This window comes from Eumetopias jubatus, unplaced genomic scaffold (assembly GCF_037043125.1).
Source record: "Eumetopias jubatus isolate StellerSeaLion01/CBP00866 unplaced genomic scaffold, mEumJub1_p1.0 scaffold_17, whole genome shotgun sequence".
Lineage (NCBI taxonomy): Eukaryota > Metazoa > Chordata > Mammalia > Carnivora > Otariidae > Eumetopias > Eumetopias jubatus.
The window spans coordinates 57,305,239-57,322,697 of record NW_028274823.1 but is presented as its reverse complement, the minus strand read 5'-3'; the positions used below and the strand labels follow the sequence as shown (position 1 = coordinate 57,322,697).

The 17,459-nt window shown below is 54.0% G+C and overlaps 1 protein-coding gene and 1 long non-coding RNA gene across 2 annotated transcripts in view; both read left to right on the top strand.

Moving 5' to 3' along the window:
- The first annotated feature begins 4,678 nt into the window (after nucleotides 1-4,678).
- On the top strand, nucleotides 4,679-11,731 carry LOC114214211 (uncharacterized). The gene is made up of 3 exons (XR_003610359.2): nucleotides 4,679-4,821; nucleotides 10,739-10,911; nucleotides 11,408-11,731. It is a non-coding gene; the product is annotated as an uncharacterized LOC114214211 (long non-coding RNA).
- Nucleotides 11,732-13,556: 1,825 nt separating this feature from the next.
- ADAMTS14 (ADAM metallopeptidase with thrombospondin type 1 motif 14) overlaps nucleotides 13,557-17,459 on the top strand; it is a 73,465-nt gene continuing 69,562 nt past the window's right edge. The window contains exons 1-2 of the mRNA XM_028109523.2: nucleotides 13,557-13,638; nucleotides 15,290-15,735. Of these exons, the coding sequence (XP_027965324.1) occupies nucleotides 13,557-13,638; nucleotides 15,290-15,735 (528 nt within the window). The remainder of the gene's footprint in view (nucleotides 13,639-15,289; nucleotides 15,736-17,459) is intronic.

The following is a 17,459-nucleotide window of genomic DNA, read 5'->3' as shown; positions in this document are numbered from 1 at the left end:
CTGGGAAGTACTTACATGAGTTAGGGGTGTAAATTTCTTATATTTCTTGAGCACGTGCTCTTTGTGCACTTTTCAGTATATATATTACCCTTCAAACAGAAATTTACTTTCTTTAAAGGGATCTTATATTTTAGAGATACATACTAAACTATTTATAATTTGCCTCCATATAATCCAGCGAGGATGGAGTGTGTGTGTGTGTGTGTGTGTGTGTGTAGGGCTGTGCGGAGTGTATAAATGAAGGAGATTAGCTACAAGTTAATTATTAAAGATGGTTTATGGGTACATGAAGGTTTATTATACTCTTTGCTTTTGTATATATTTGAAAATTTTCATCCCCAAAGTTAAAAGATAAAAGCAAAAAGCCCCAAACACCAGGGTTTGGCAAGGGAGATGATGGAGATGTAATCTGCATATCCATCTACCTTGGAGAGGAGGGGAAGTCACTGGAAGTGCCATTTACAGAAGGACCCAGAATCCTACTGGAGAACGTGTCTCAAGGATGGGAATTAAGTCCCTGGCACAGGGCCTGGAGAGTTATGTACAGAAGGGGTTGAAAATTAATCCTGTCCTGTAAGATGGTCAGCAAATTGCCCAGGAGTCAGAAAACTCAGAGGACGAGACCTTCAGCTGCTAGGAGTCAGTGTTGTTTTAATTCTACCGTCAAGCCTCTCTTCTGACTGCTTTGGCCCCAGAGTCAGCTCACCAATCCCTGTGGCTTCCGTTGCCACCCAGAGGCTGATGATTCTCAGATCTCTCGTCGCCCAGGAATGCCAGGCATGGGTGCTCACTGCATGCCGGGGGTGGGCCCCCTTGGTTGTTCCAGAAACTTCAAACTCACCTTGTTCCAAATGAGCTCTTCCCTCTCCCTCTTGATCTTTTCTTCTCCATTTCAGGGGATGTTTCCCACCCACCCGCAATCACCAAGGCAAGAACCAGTGGGGTCATCTTTATGTGCTCCTCCCTCTCCTCCTAGCCTCTCCCCCGACTACTGCGAACTGTCTAGTATATTCACCCAGCTTCTTCTCAGAGAGTCTGCCCCTTCCTGAACCTGTGGGCAGCATCCTGGGCCAACCCCCAACCCCCATCTCTCCCATGGCCTGTCACACAGCCCCTCTCCAACCACCGTCCAGGCCTCCCTATCACCTAAGAGATAAATGTCCAATTTGGGAAGGGCGCCAGTTAGGAGCTATACATCTAGACGGTACCGAACCGTGGGGGCAAGGGAGCTGGCGGGGGGGGGTGCGCACACTGTAGCTATTGGGGGATGAAAGGTCAAATGAAAAACGACTGTTTTGAGCATCTACCGGGCGCAGACACTGCACTAAGCACTTAATCTGCCCCCGCCAGCCACCCAGCAGGCCTCCCCCCTGTGCTTGACAACCCATAGAACTGATACGCCACCAAGTTTGTGGTCCTGGCACAGCTTCGGGGCCTTGGAGTTGGCTGCCTTGGAGTGGGGCCAGTCACGGCCACAGTCACATTGACCCCTGGCACCTGGGCCATGTCTAGCCAGACCTGCCAATCACTGTGGATACTAGCAGCCAAATCCTGGGCCACTTCTTCACGACAGCTGCATGTGGCCCTGGCCAGGTAATGCTGGCAGCTGGGGAGTGCCAGGGCAGGTGCTGAAGGGCACCCTGCTGCAGGGCGTTGTGGCAGAGGACGCAGGGGCCATCAGGCTGCTGGAAGCGCCATGTGTCCCCCAGGAAGGAGCCCAAGCACTGGTGGCTGGTCACATCCTTGCTGACCCCCACCAGCCAGGAGGCAGGTAGGAGGGGAGCCCCAAGAGGAGAAGCACAGAGCTGCAGAGATTGGGGGTGGCGGGGGGAGCGGAGCCTGCGAAGGGAGTGGAAGACAGATCTCTACAGCTTCTCGCCTCCTTCCTCCTCTCAACCTCTCCACTGCTGACTTGGCCACACCCGACCCTCTTTTTAGCACCTCCACCTCCTGCGCGGGGAGGTCTCCTAGGCGATGGTGCAGCTAGGGTGGGGTGCACGGCAGGAGCTGGGGATGGCTCCACTGAGGGCTCTCAGGGGCGCACACCCATCCCAGTGTGCCCAGGACAGGGACTGTCAATGCCCAAACCGGAGAAGCCGGGCAAACCAGGACGAGCTGGTGACCCCAGCCATGCACCCCGCCCGCGCTTAACCCGACCTGTGAGCAGCAGGACAGAGGCCCTCGAGATGTTGCAGAGCCAGCTGGCTCTGGCCCCACTGGGGCCCCTGCCTCGGTGGGACCTTGGGTGCTCTGCTGGACGGGTTCCAGTTCCGGGCCCGTGGAACCGTGGCCCAGAGGCTTTTTCCACATCTGTAAACAGGAGTGTTGGTCCCCACCTGCCCGGCCGATTATATGGAGTCATCGTGAACATGAGAGAGCCCGGTGGGGACCTCCATCAGACGGCTGTGCGCATTGTGGTCATCTTCCCGCTCCGGTGAGGGACCCCAGAGGGACCGCAGAGAGCTGAGTCCAGCTGGTGGTCGCCGGGTCCCTCCCCCGTTCCGGCACTATGTACTCGCTCTATTCCAGGCCTTTCTGACAGAAGCACGTGTGTGAGCCACTTAATCGTGGTCAGCACCCCGTCACCTGCTCTCATTTGGAGCAGAGAGTCCACAAATCCCCCAGATCTAGGTGTCTTCATTTAGGGTAATAATACTAAGTGGGGTCAGAGTAACAGCCGACACTGGCTGAGTCCTTATTATGTGCCGGGCGCTCTGCTAAGTACTCTGCATTTAGCAGTCCTCACCACAGTCCTATAAACCAGCTCTGTGAGTTTCCTATTTTACAGATAGGGAAACTGAGGCTCGAGGGGGTTAAGAAATGTTCCGAAAGTCACAAGGACTTGTGAGTCCTGGAGCCCTTCTGGGGTGTGCATTTGCAGGACAAACCTGCGACAGTGGGTAGAATCCCCTTGGCCAGGCATTGACCACCCAAGGTGGAGGGTGCCGGGCTGCCGAGGTGGGAGAGAAGGGGTGGAAGGAAGTGGGGTTAGTGGATCGGGCAGCCCCAGTTGGCGGTGGGTGTCTTGGGAGAGAGGTTGGTGTACCTGGGTTGGAATACAGAGCTTATGTTCTCTTGCTGTGGGACCTTGGCCAGTCCGCCTCCACTAAAGGCATTTAGTTTTCCCACCAGAACAATCTCTGGGAAACAAGAGGTCATCATTCATGGTGCAGCTGCTTCATGATAGCTTAGCACTTGCTATGGACTGGTGGATTAATCTTTAGAAGATCTCTCATGAGGAGGTACCTTTATTCTTTCAATTTTACGTAGAAGGAAAGCGAGGCACTTGAGAGGTGGGGTGGCTTGCTCCGGGCTTGAACCTAGCCCAGTCTGACGCCAGGGCCCAAGGCTTTAACCTCTGGGCTAAATTTGTGGAGCCCTCATGTTCCTGCCAGCTGGATGAGATCGGGATTCCCCTGGGGCCTTCCCTTTTGCTAGGATCGGGAAAGTCAGGTGGATCAAGCAGGGAAGGAAGTCCCATGGGTGGGGGTTCTTTGCAGGTGGACACAAACAGGTCACCTAAGTCACAGGCTGGGCTCCTGGAGCCCCCTTATCAGTTCGATGCCTGTTCTGCAGCCTCCCTCCCTCTCTTGGACCCCAGGTACCTACCTGGTTCCCCCAGCAGCCTTCCTCTGGGTGTCTCAGACCCTGCTTCTTGATGCTCTAGTCCGAGTCAGGGCTCAGCCAAGGGAAAAAACGATGTAGCTCCCCACTGCCCTTGCACTTAAGGAGACAGGTGGCCTCTTTCTGCTCGGCTCACAGACGTGCATCATTTCCACCGTATTTGTTGGGACATGATTGTAAGGAGACTCTGTCTCCTGAATAGCTTTTGTTCTGGACCACATTTTTGAGGACTTTTGCATAGCAGATGGCCCTGACATGTAATGATCTTGTCTCTTTCCAGGGCAGGGCCATTTGCTAGCAGCTCCCTTATAAGACGGGCATTTCCTAAACTCAGGGTTCCTCAACTGCAACACCAACCCACTAAGGGCCCAGCATCCACCAGGCCCCACCTCCAACTTGGCCCCATGGGACTCGGCGTGAGGGAAGGAGAAGCTCACTCAGCCCACCATGCCATGAACAACAATGTCCTTGGTCTCTGACCCAGGCGTTTGGTGTCTTCCTCCAGGAAAGAGGGTGAGCTCACAAGGAGGGTAACATCTCAGACCTTCACAGCTCTTTATAGTTCCGGTGATGAGGGTGGGTGCTGCAGAGACATGGCTTTCTGGAAGAGGGAAGAGCAAGATGAGGGATAGAAGACCCCATGGATGCTGTCAACCAGGTGGTGGCGGAGGGTTGAGGAGTAAGGGTCCCTCATTGTCCTTCCCGTCACTGAGGCTGTGGGGCTGGAGGTCGGAGGGAAGCAAGTGGCCTGAGCGTCACCTTGGCTGTCGCTCATGCTCCTGTAGCGAGGAGGAGGAAGGGCCAAGGAGTCCCCAGAGCTGACAGCTGACAGCTCTGAGCGGATCCAGTCTGAGCCCAGGCTGCCGTGGCTCGACACCCAAGCCCACGATGGGCAGCAGCTACTGACATGTCTGCAGGTGACCGATAAGCCCATGTAGCCTTGGAGCTAATCTGTGGCTTGTGTTTGGCTATCTGGGCCATTTGCCTTTTGATAGGGGTGCCCCTTCCAAAAGCCACTCCCCAGGGACTGATGGAGGGCCCAGCCTTCTGCCTCCCCCTGGTGCTCCCGGCTCAGTGGTGAGCCGTGAGGTCACTGGGTGTGGCTGCCTCCAGGGAGGGCTCCATCTCTCAGCTGCTCTGCTCTCTGGGCCACGGGACTGGAGACATATGTGGACCTATATGGAACATTCGGTGGAGGTCAGTGGCGGCGGGGTGGGAGGAAGCTTCCTCTTGGCCAGCTGGGTGGACCCGGGAGAGCACACAGCTTGTAACATGCAATCTACGGCCCTTTTTTTAGCCCGCTCCGGATTTGGGTCTTCACCCTGTGCTTTAAATGCCCTGTGCACTTTGCTCTCTCCGTGACCTGGTCTTCCCACAGCCCTTGGCACCCCTTCCGCCCAAGGCTCGGCTCCACTGGCCCGAAGTAGCTCTTTGCTGGCTGTGAGGGGTTTCTGACCCGGTTCCCACCCCACAAACCTCCCAACTTCTCAGCACTGACTTGGCTAATTGATCTGGAGGCCTTGCCAAAAAGCACATCCTGGAGGCCTGTGGAGCATAAATGTGGGGGCAGGTGTAGGGCCCGCTGGCCTCAGCTGCCTGGAGTTATAAAAAGAACAGAAGTGCCTGTGGCGGGTGGGTGACTAATGGTGACCGGAAGGGTGTCATCATCAGCTGTTGGGGGAGATGATGTGTTTCAAGCCTCCCTTGGTTCCCAAGGCCTGAGACTCTCTGGAGGCCTCTGTCCTTTTTCACCTCACAGCCTTCACAGCGAGGGGTTCAAACCGTTAGAAGAATGACTTAGTCCTCTGGAGAGTGCTGCTCACCCAGCGTGGAGGTCTGAGGGAAGGGACCTCGATGCTAGTCAGTACAGCACACTTTTATTGAGCACCTACTGTGTGCCAAGCCTCAGTGAGACGGCACCTGAGCCCTGCCCTTAAGAAAATTGATAAGAGGGGCCTCTATGGGGCTCAATCGGTTAAGCTGCTGCCTTTGGCTCAGGTCATGATCCCGGGGTCCTGGAATCGAGCCCCACATCGGGCTCCCTGCTCAAGGGGAGCCTGCTTCTCCCTCTCCCTGCTGCTCCCCCTGCTTGTGCTCTCTCTCTCTCTCTGCCAAATATATAAATAAAATCTTTTTAAAAAATTGATAAGAAATGCTTCACTGAGAAGTATGTGTCATAATGGGTTCAGGGAGGAGGTGGTTGCTGACAAAGGATCTAAAGGAAGAGTCATAGCTTGCCAGGAGGAGGTGGGGGGAAGGCACTCCTGGCTCAGGAAAGAGCCTGTGTGCAAAGCCCTGGGGGCTGAGTCATGGGGGGCGCTCAGAGGCCCCCCGAGAGGTGATCTCATCTGTGCGCTCACAGCGCAGGGCCGGAAGGCACTGCCCAGAACTCCCCAGCCCGTTAAGCAGAGTCTTGACCAGAACCCCAGCCTTCCAACTTCCCAGCTGAGGTTTTTCCTCTCGCTGGGCAAATGCATACACAACATCATACACAATGTCACCTTCACCGCTGGACTCACAAGCAGGCATACATCCAGATCACCTGAACCGAGGTCAAAGTTTGTCCACGGAGAGCAGAGCTGGAGGAGCGGGCGTTTCCTGGGTTTCTTGGGGCCTGGACGCTGCTTTCCAGAGCGCCCAGTACACAGTCGGCGCTCAATAAAGACCTCTCCCTCTTTTGGAGGACACAGAGGACAACTGTCAACTCATGACAATTTTGAAGCCAGGGCTTGTGAAAGCTCTGTGCCGAGGGAAGGCAGGAATTCCACAGGCAAAGTGTGGGTGCCTGTGTGTCTCCTCCACCTCGTCCCCGTTTGAAAGAGGGCAGGTCATCCTGGAAATGAGCAAATGTAGCCTCACCTCCAACCCGTCTGCTCTTTGAGTGGCAGACAGTGAGGCCTTTCAGGACTCAGGGCGTTCAGTTTTAAGAGCTAAGAAGGAAGCAAAATGCCAATAGTATTTTGCCTCCTCTGCCCCGGCTCTTAACGGACTTCCAGATATATGGCTGGTATTGTGTGTGTCCATCCCTGATGTGAGATAGGGATTTCTGTTCTCATTTTCCAGATTTAAAAACCAGCTCCAAGAGGGGCCATAGCGCAGAGCCACCTATTGGAGCAAAGGTGGCTTTGGGTGAAGAGAGAAAAGGTGCTACCTCCGTGGTGTCATTCCAGAGGCTCAGTTTCATCATTAGAATGCTACCCTGCGATGCACTGCATGACGCTGAAAATACAGACATACAAGGGTATTCTGTCTTTCTGAAATACGTCAGATAGATATTCAGATAGATATCTTTATATTGACATATAATTTAATAACTATATAATAATATACAAATAAACTTTTATATTAAATATATAATAAATTAGGCATTTTAGACATTGTGATATAATTACAAATTTTATAGTATATAATATATAATGTATAAATTGTATGTTATTTAAAAATTTTTTTAATTTAAATTCAATTAATTAATATATAGTGTATTATTAGTTTCAGAGATAGAGTTCAGTGATTCATCAGTTGTATATAGTACCCAGTGCTCAGTACGACCCGTGTCCTCTTTAATGCCCCAGTTACCCCATCCCGCCACCCACCTCCGCTCCAGCAACCCTCAGATTGTTCATAAATTGTACATTAAAATATAGATTATATAATATGAAATATAAATGTATTCAAATGTACATATTTGACATATTTTGGAAAAGACAAAATACTATTAGAAGCACCCCTCATACTGTATCCTAATGCTTTCAGCCCCTGGGGTCTAATCACCCCAATATACAACCACGGTTGACTCATGCCTCTGTGTGAGTGAGGAATCTGATAGCAGGTTTTCCATCTCACTAACTTTCTCAAGCCTAACGCTGCTCCTGGCCCCTCAAAGAAGCTTCCAGGGGCCGCTGAGAGCCTTCTGGATGGGCCAGACCCTTTCACAGGGCTTTTCAGCTCCTGAGAGGTAGGATCCTGCCCCATCTTCCCCACCAGCCCTTGGGCACCTCCTCTGGCTGTGCAAATGCGGGTTTGGCCTCCTTTCTCCATGCCCTCCCGGCATCTCCCGGGAACACCCTCAGTGGATGATGAGCTCAGAGGGGCGTGCCATAGTCCCCTCTGGATCTCTGGTGTAGGGCACAAACCTGGGAAAGGGGGCGTGCCAAGGGTTTGTTAGATGCTGATCGCAAGTTGGAAGATGGAGCAAGGAGAATCTGTGTCCTGGGGGCACAGGGGCACCCCGACTGGTTACAGCCAGCAGAGGGAGACACAACCCCCTCCCAGCATTTTGCCGAGTTGGTCCATTTTGGAAGGTTGGGATCATCAACTATTCACTCCCCTCCCTGCTTCCCGATAGAAATCCGATTTCATTCAGGTCCTGAGCAGCCACGTGCTTCCGAGGAGGGCCTCAGCTGGGCACACTGCTGTAGGTCAGCCTCTGGAAGCTTCTACCTGGCCCTTCAAACGGGACACCAGAAAATGCGGAATTCTGTGGGAGAAATGTCCTCCTTTCTTCAACCCAAAAAATGGAGAGGAAGAAAAAAGACGGGGGAAATTGTTTAGATGAGGGGTCATCAAACCTTTTCTGTAAAGGCCAAGTAATAAATATTTTAGTCTTGGCGGCTCATCCTGGCTCTGTAGAAAACAACTCCACTCTGCCTTGCAGCATGAAATGAAGCTGAGAAAGCATAAACAAGTGAAGGTGGTGGGGTGTGTGTACACAAACAGGCTGTGGGCTGGGTTTGGCCCCATGTGTCTGCCCACCCATGGTTTAGATTAAAGGAGTCTTCTGAGACACATCAGCCAAATACATTGTGTGGACTTTGTTTGGACACCGATTTGAACAAACCAAGTCTTCAAAACAAAACTAAAGAAAACAAAGATTTCTGTGACCGAGAAATGTAAACGATGAGCGGATATAAGATGATTTTAAGAAATTGTGATAATTTTGTTAGATGTGATAAAGAAATGTCTTTTTGTTGTTAATGTTGTTTTGTTTTTGTTTTTAAAGGAGAGAGTCTTTTATCTATTAGCTACTGATACGAAATGGGAGATGATGCCTGAGATTTGCTTTACAGTAACCCAGGATGTATGGAGGGAAGGGGTAACAGTGAAACAAGACCCATCCTGGGCTAACAATGATCGAAGCTGGGTTGTGGGTAAATGTAGTGGGCGTTGGGGGGTGGGTGGGTGGTGGCTTCATACTACTCTGTCTTCTTTTGTGTGTGTTTGAAAATTTGCATAATAAAATTTTTAAAATGAGGGCACAAGAAAGAACTCCCTTTTCCATTGCCTCTGGTCACCATTGCATTTGGTGAACATATGCATTAGGCCGGCGCTAATGCAGCCATTTTGTGACTAAGATGGGACAAGCCTGAGGATAAGACTAACCACAAACATGGCAGAGTAGAAAGAGGAAGGAAATGCGGTGCTGGATAATTCTGTTGGGCTGCCAAATTAACCAGGCAGGCACAGGCATGTTTCAGTATTCCATATTATGTGGAGTAATACATTAAGCCATATTTATTTATTTGGTTACATGTAACCCAACTGATCTAGAGAAAGGACCAGAATGGAGGCCTGGCCCATCTTTGCTGCAGGATGCCACCATGACATCAAAGAGGACACCAGGATTCAAAGAAAGGCTTGTGTGCAATGAGTCCTTGCCAAATATTTCTGAGACCTTCTATCACAACCTAGGGGCTCCGGGAAATAGGAGAGGGTCTCTGCTTTCTGCCTGCTTCTCTTGAGCCCCAAGGGGTCAATGCCAAGGGCTGCACTGGACTTCGGTTTGCAATTATAAACCTACAGTTTCCGGAAAGGAAATGGTAGAAACAGATTTCCTGAAGGACAGCTGGCCTTTCTGGCATCCCTCCTTACAAGGACAAGGAGACCTCCTCTCCCTGAACCCCTCAACATGCAGTAACCACAACCATACAGTGTCTACACACAGGGCACAAACAGCATTGTTTCTAACTGATCTCATGGTTCAGCCGGTCTCGGGGGTGTCAGCTGTTCCGTAATGTATGACAAATCACTGTGGTTAACTTAACCCATCCGGGTCTCCTAGATACAGTCACTAAACACTTGCCAAGAAATGTGCAAAGGGAATGTGGGGGGTAGGCGGAGGAGAGGGGAGGGGAGGAGAAGGGAGGGGAGGGGGGCGGAGGAGGCTGATGTGGAGAAGGACCACAAGGCATGGTCTCTGGTTGCTCTGGATGCATCTGGATCTCTGTCCAGACCCAGACTTCAGATACAGCTTGAGGCCAGGCTTTAGAGACTGAGGATAGGCGGTGAGGGTGGCAGCCTTTAATGAGGAGCAGGTCACAGATCCTCTGAGTTTGTTCTCGTCCTAATTTGGCCCTCATTTGCAAGGCTTTGCTTAGAACAGTGATTCTTATATTTGAGCATGCATTAGAATCCCCGGGAAGGCTGGATAAAGCACGGGTTGCTGGGCCCCACCCCTGGAGATTCTGGTTGAACAGGTCTGGGGTGGGGCCTGAGAATTCAAACTGATAACAAACACCTAAATGATGCTGATTCTGCTGGCCTGCGGGACCCTGATTGGGGAACTACTGACCTGGAACTTCTTAGTTGGACTGTGGTTCTCAGATACCAGGAGGAAGAACTCCAAACCTTTCTTCTTCCCTTAGCAGTGAGGTTAGAACCAATGATGAGTAGCCAAAGGGACGAAGTCCTGGGTGGGAGGGACCAAAAGGGTGAAGCCCTAGGATCACCTGACCAGGAGCCAGGAGTCTTGGGGTGTCATCCTGCCCCTGAACAAGTCCACTGTGTGGCCTCGGAGAAGTCACCTCTGCTTTCTGGGCCTCAGTTTACCCTGTGTAGAAAACGAGCAGATAATACTCTTCTGTGCGCGTTCTAGTTTTCACAACAGAAAGGTTTTTAAAACGAAAAAAGGAAGACACTGACTCACATGACCTCTCAGGGGATGAGGATGTGAGAATCTCATGGGGGCACCACGGTGTACTCTGAAGCCTGTGGGCTTTGGCTTGGACCCAGGTCTTCCACGGAACCCGTCATGAGCCCCTTTCCTTTTGGAATCCCCATAGCACTCACTGGTGACTCTGCTCCTTTATCAGACTTGCTTCTCTTTCCCGGTTTTCAGGCTCTCTCATGCACCTGTTGTGTCTTCCAATTGGCTGTTGACTGCGCAGTGCCGACTGTTTGCATCTTCCCTCCTCTGCCAGGGCCTCGGACAGAAGGAGCGTGGGATAAATGTTGGAGGGCCGTCGGCAAGAGAAACACCCAAGCCATACTCCACTGTGCGAATGTCCCAAGGTGAGAGACGGGGAACCCAGAACTTGCCTTCCTAGGAGAGTCTCCAGCTGATGCCTGTAGATTTTTTTACTTTGGCCCTGTTCACCTCCAGAAGAGGGACCTGCCCCCCGCCATTTCCTCTACCTTCTGCCCAGGCTCTGAGTTATGCTCCCCTGTCCCCTCTTCCTAACAAAGACTTCCTCAGTAGAAAAGAGCTTGGACATAACAATACCTGCCAACAAAAGCAACCGTTGTAGCCCCAGGGAAGGGGGTGGGGGTAAGAATCGGGTTGAAGTTTTGCTCTCTGCTTGCCAGGACTGGCTCTGGGGAAGGCCCCAGCCCATTGCTCATGAGTCAGGCTGCTGGGGTCCCAGCGGCAATCAGTCCCTCTTGACTTCCCAAGTTTAAGGCAGGAAGAATGGGGTGGGGCTCAGGGAGGGGGCTAGGCAAGCTTTTGGGATGGCAAGGGAGAAAACCAGCGATCACATGCCGTGACTTTTCGTTTCTGTCTTCACAGGGCCCCCACTCTGCAGTGGGAAAACTGAGATCCCAAGAAGGGAGGTCATTTTATCCTGAGCTCATTTAGTGGATTTGTGGAGGGCCAGATGGAGACAGTTCCAGCCCGGTTATCTCAGAGCCTCGCCTCCAAGTTCCCACCGACACAAGCTCTCACACACACACATACACATCCCTCACATTCTTGCTCCATCTGCCCTCACACACAAAACCACAGTCTGGCTCTTGACTTCACAGATCTTAAAGGACCAGAAAGAGGAGAAAAAGGAACTCTATTTTTCCTGAACTTAATATAGATCAGTTTGGTGGTTCCATTTTCAAATAACTGGATGGTCTTGGTGTTGCTTGGAATAGAATATGCTCTGTGTTTCTACAGGACCTCAGAGTTTGTCTGTGAGTCCTGTGAGCCTCATGGTTTCCCCTTTTGACAGATGAGGACCTGCAGCCCAAAAAGAAAGATGACTTGCCCTTGGTCATACAGATTGTACTTGGCAAAGTTCAGCCTAGAGTAGTCTACTGATCCCTAATCTTTTCTCTTTTTCCGGCTCAGCACTAGACTCTGGATTCAGATTCCAGCTCTGCTGCAAATGAGCTGTGTGACCTGGGACACGGCTTCAGCTCTCTGAAACTGCTTTCATAAATGCACTGCCCCTCCAAAAGCCTCCTCACTCCAGAAGTACTGCCTCTCAGGAGGTCCTGGGCCAGGGCCTGGGGCCATGGGGATGAGGAATCCAGCTCTCTACCCACAGGGCAGGAACATATTCAGAGCCCAGCAAGGGTGCAGACGGGGAGGCCTCATGTCATGGGTGGGGGGAGGGGAAGAGTGCAGGAAGCCAAGGCCTCTCTCAGGGGATCCAGAGATTCCCAAGAGAAGTCTGGTTAGGGAATTTCCACCCACAAGTTGGTCTCCTTTTAAGAAGGCCCCACAACAAAATGTCTGGCCTCAAAAGCAGAAAGATTAGGGGTCTTTATACACTTTATACAAAGATTCTTTATTCCACAGTTCCTTAAAAAAAAAAAAAGCACACACAAAAAACTCCTTTCTCCAGTTCCCACCTCTGGCTTGCTTGAAATACAGTTCATTTGCAAATTGTTAAGAACACATTTATACAGTCAAGCAGGAGCTGGGCTATTTGCCCTGACTACTGAACTGGTCTCAGCAACACTGCAAAACCAGCAATCCACTCTCATCTCTGACTCTTGGGTTTTTCCCACCTTGGGCTGTGGAGGGGTTACTGGTGCCAGAGGTGGAGGATATTTTATGTATTGAACACCTACTATGGGCTCTAGTTAGGAGGCGCAGTGCTGGGATGTCAGTCAGGGCCCTCTGGGCATAAAGCCAGGACACTCTCCTCACTTTGCTCAGTCCCGCACTTGACTAGGACATGGGCCGCTCACTGCAATTGGGGGCAGAGAGAACTGTAGTCTGCGAAATGGGTAGATCCAAGGGGCCAAAGGTTAGTGGAGGGCGTCAAGACCATTAGGAGAGAAAGAAGGAGACACACTCTCTCGGGGAGGAGAGGTGCTCACCGTCTCCCCACCCAAACGGAGTTGGACATCCCTTGGACATCCCTTCGGCCCAGTGGCTCTGGAGAGGGGGGCCCTGCGGCCAAGTAAGGGGAACCGAGGGCACAAGGAAAGCAGCTACGGCTACGGACCGTCACTCTGGGGGAGCCCGGGCCGCTGGCTCCGCGTGGCACTTCCGATCCCGCTGAGCCGCTGCGCTCCCCGGCCCCGCGCTCCGCCCCGGCCGCGCGGCGCCCACCGTCCGACCCGCGCCCGGCCCCGCCCCGCCAGCGTGCACCCACCCCCCCCACCAAGGCCCGGCCCGCCCCGCCGCCCCCTTGGCCGGCTCCCGCCGCGTCCCGGAGCGTCACAGCGCGGGCGGACCGACCGGCTCGCGGCAGTTGGCACCGGGGGCGCTGGCGCGTCGGCCGCTCCGCTCTCCCGCCGGCAGCCTCGGGCGCGCGGAGCCAGCGGTCCAGGCGGTGGCGCGGGCGGGGGGCCGGGAGCTGGCGGGCCGGCGGCGGCGGCGGAGCAGGCGGAGGCCGGCTGGCCCGCGCTCGGCAGTCCTGGGCGCGCTCCAACCTCGCCGGCAGCCCGGAGCTGGGGGCTCGGGCGCCCTCCGGCCCGCGTCCGCGCGCGGCCACATGGCTCGGCTCCGCGCGCTGCTGTCCTGCCTGCTGCCCCTGCACTGTGCGCTCTGCGCCGCCGCGGGCAGCCGGACCCCAGGTGCGTGCAGGCCGGGCGCGCGGGGGCGCGAGGGGTCCCGGGGGCCTGAGAGTCTGGCTGGCCCCAGGGGGCCCGAGGAGCCGGGCGGCATTGGAGCGAGTGGGAGGCGGTGCGCGCCCTGGGCTTGAACTTCTTTCTTCCCCTGTGTCCACAGCGCTGACCCGCGATTGCTACTCCTTTCTGGCACAAGAGGTGGAGAGACCCTGGAAGACGTTTGGGGAGTTTTGGGAATATGGAGTCTCTTCTTAGGGGGCTGTATATTGGTCTTTGTCTCTGTATTTCGCGCTCTCTCGTTTTCATTCTCCCTCTCGCTCTCTTACGCACACGCACACACACATTATTGGTCTGTCTCTGTCCTGTGTGCCTTTCACTTTTAGTAACTTCTCCGTCTCCAACTTGTGTGCATGTGTCTGTCTCATCCTCACAGAATCAGGCTGGCAGGTGGTTGCCCCACACCCCAGGGAGCACCTGGCACTTACACTCCGGCTGGAAACACACGCCCAGCCCTCTCCTCCGGCATTCTCGGGCTCTGTGCAGACACCGTCCCTCTCACACACAGACCAGGCACCCCGCACCCTCACCTGCTGTGGCTCTGAGCATGGGGAGGGCGCTCTGGTCATTTCCAGGCAGACTGCCTGCTTGTCTGTGAGCTCTGTTCATGTACTGAAGCGGGCTCTCTCTAGCAGAAATCTTGGGGGTCTTAATGGGTAAAACCAGAGGAGGGTCAGTACTCCCCCACTGGAACTGCCTTGGGCATGGGGGGTTTTCAGGAGACCTCATTTTCTAGGCTTCATCGGTAGCGTGAAGGGGCCCAGGGAGGCAAGAGATAGAGCCATGCGGAAATGAAAATCCCTCCAAACTCCAGTCCCTGAATCACCAAGCCTGGAAGCCAGCGAGCTGTCATTCCTGCTGGGCCTGGCTGGGCTCGGGGAGAGCTGTGCGAGGACCTGGCTGCTGGCATGCAGCCTGGAGCATGGGGCCATGACCTCACACTTGATTCAGTCCGGGTGGGCAGGTCACCCCGTGCGTCTCCTTTTATTTTTGAAGATCTATATTTACCGGGCTTGGTGCTGGGCCATGTAGAAATCGCTGCAGCCTCTGTTTACTTTAAAAGGTTTTCTTTCTAAACTTGGAAAAATATAGAACCTGTATTCCCTCCCTCCCCCATCTGGCTCCTCCTTTCTCCTTGACAGTGCCCCGGATCCCCTGGGTTTCTAGGTGTGTTTGTTTTGCCGGCCGTGTTCCGAGAGCTTGGCAAGAAGGAGGGTCTTACCCCAGGCTGGTGACTTCAGCCATCCCTCTCTTTGCTCTGGGGGCTTTCGGGGAATCTCAGCCTATTCCTCGGCAGCGCCCAAAGTTGGAAGGCTCGTTGCTAGAGTGGCAGAGAGGACTCTGGCATCATTGTTTTCTTCTGTTAAGTTTAACAGGGCCTCAGGGACTACAGGGAGCAAGTTATGTCCATAGAGTTCTTGAACGCCGTTCATCCAAGGGCAGAGATCCTGAGGCTCAGGAAGCCCTGGATGAACTTGGGCTAAGGGGTCCCTCCAAGGCGACGCTCAGGGTTGCAGAGCCCCTCCCTGCCCCTGTGGGATTGCCGGTCTCCCCTTACCTTTGCACAGACTATGTTGATGTAACCCCTTGTTTATTCCAGCAGAACTGCGTCTCTCTGGAAAGCTCCGTGACTATGGTGTGACAGTGCCATGCAGCACGGATTTTCGGGGACGCTTCCTCTCCCACGTGCTCTCTGGGCCGGCAGCAGCCTCTGCAGGGAGTGCAGGAGCGGAGGGGGCGCCCGCACCACAGTCACACTCGGGTCACCTCCGGGTGGCCCGCAGCCTCCTGCGCCCAGAAGGAGCCACCCTGCAGCCTGGCCGGGTGGGGCGCCCCTCCCTCTACTTCAATGTCACAGTTTTTGGGGAGGAACTACATTTGCGCCTGCGGCCCAACCGACGGCTGGTGGTGCCTGGAGCCTCGGTGGAGTGGCAGGAGGATTTTCGGGAGCTGTTCCGACAGCCCCTGCAGCGGGAGTGTGTCTACACCGGGGACGTCACGGGCATGCCAGGGGCAGCTGTCGCCATCAGCAACTGCGACGGATTGGTAAGGGACAAGCCTTTCATCAAGCCGATTTTTGCCCCCCCCCCCCGCCGCCCCCGCCCAGCTCCTGGGCCAGTCTGACATCGTTTTCTCCTTGGCTCCCCCGTGTTTGGGACTCCTGTGGGCCCAATGTATGGTTTGGGCCAAGTCACGGGTTCCCTGCCTCCAGAGAGCTCTGCACGCCCCACTGGCCACCAGGTTCCCACTCTAGCGGGTGTGCAGGGCCTGGTGGGGATGGTGCCTTGTTCGCTCCCTCACCATCCGTGGACACACTGGGACTCCAGCTTGCCTAGCCCAGACACGTGTGGGGGTAAGGAAGGCGGGCTCTGCTGGGATTGAATCCTGGCTGTGCCACTCACTGGCTTTGAAGCTCAGAGAAGTGACTCACCTTCTCTGTGCTGCTTTCCCTTATGTGTGAAGTGAGGATTTATTCATAATGCACATATTTACTGTGCTCATCCCCTGTGCCCCACACTGTTCGGGCTCCAGAGATTATGGGAGGGCCAGGGGCGCACATGGTCCTTTGCCCTCACAGAGCTGACGTGGTAGTGATGATGATGGGACCTACCTTACCGGGTAGCATGGTCAATGGTTGGCACCTGCCTGGCATGGGGTCAAGGCTCTGGTGGTGGAAGCAGCTGTTAGGATTGTTACTGTTATGTCCTTCCTAATCCCCCGCTGTGTTTGGTCCTAAAGTCAGCCCGCTCTTTCCCAGTGCCCTGCTCTGGGAGCTCACTTTCTCAGGACCTGTTCCCTCCCTCCAAGCTTGGAACGCCCTGCTCGTTGGCTCCCTGTGGTGAACCAGAAAGCCACGGGTGGCCCCTGTCTGAGGCTTGACTCGTGCTGGGGTTCAACTCTATCCCCCGTGGGTCAGGTCTTCGTGAGCCTGTGTGGCAGGCCCAGGGATCTGGTAGGCATTCCTTCTGTGACCTCTGCGTTGTCACGTAGGAGCTGATGTGTCCCAGGACAGGACTCCCTTGCTCTGCCCTTTCATTTGAAGTGAGGGATGAGTCAGATCTGGGGGGATGGGAAAGGGGGTCTTTCTTCCCTAGCAGGGCTGGGAGCATTCCTCACTGTCTTTCCATCCTTGTGAGGTGTCTTCCTGCTGAATGTCACATGACCTTTGTCGGGGCCGGTGCTTCTTGATCTTTTTTCATTATCACCCCCCCCCCGCCAAAGAGTCTTGCTAGCCATTTTTTTCTCTAACTGCCCTCCTCCTTGAAATTTTAATACCACAGGTATACTGCACATCTGTTTATAAATTGCATGTGTGTCTGTGCTTGATATATATATGTGTGTACATATATATATATGAAAAGAATACATTTTTTGCCTTCCAAAGAACGAGTTTTTGTCCACATTGGAGGTGGTGGCGCCCCCCTTGAGAGGCATGGTCTAGGCAGTGGTTGGTTTTCAAGGCGGAGCATGTGCTGGAATTACCTGGCACGCAAAGGTTCTGTGAGGCCGACTTTGAGAAGCCCGGGTTGTGAGGACGGCTGCAGAAGGCTGAGGCCTTGTCCTGACGCCCGGGTGAGCCTTAGCTGCCCCCCACCCTGGACCAGCAGGTGTGTGCAGCAGAAGCCTGATGGCTGGGGCTGTGCTGTGGCCACAGTTTGGCTTGGAAATCCCAAGGGATGCTTGGAGTCGCCTGGGGACGCAGTGTCGGTGCAGAGGGAGAAATGGAAAGTGCTGCAGCAGACCGGTGGCTTGACTGAATTGCATGGTGA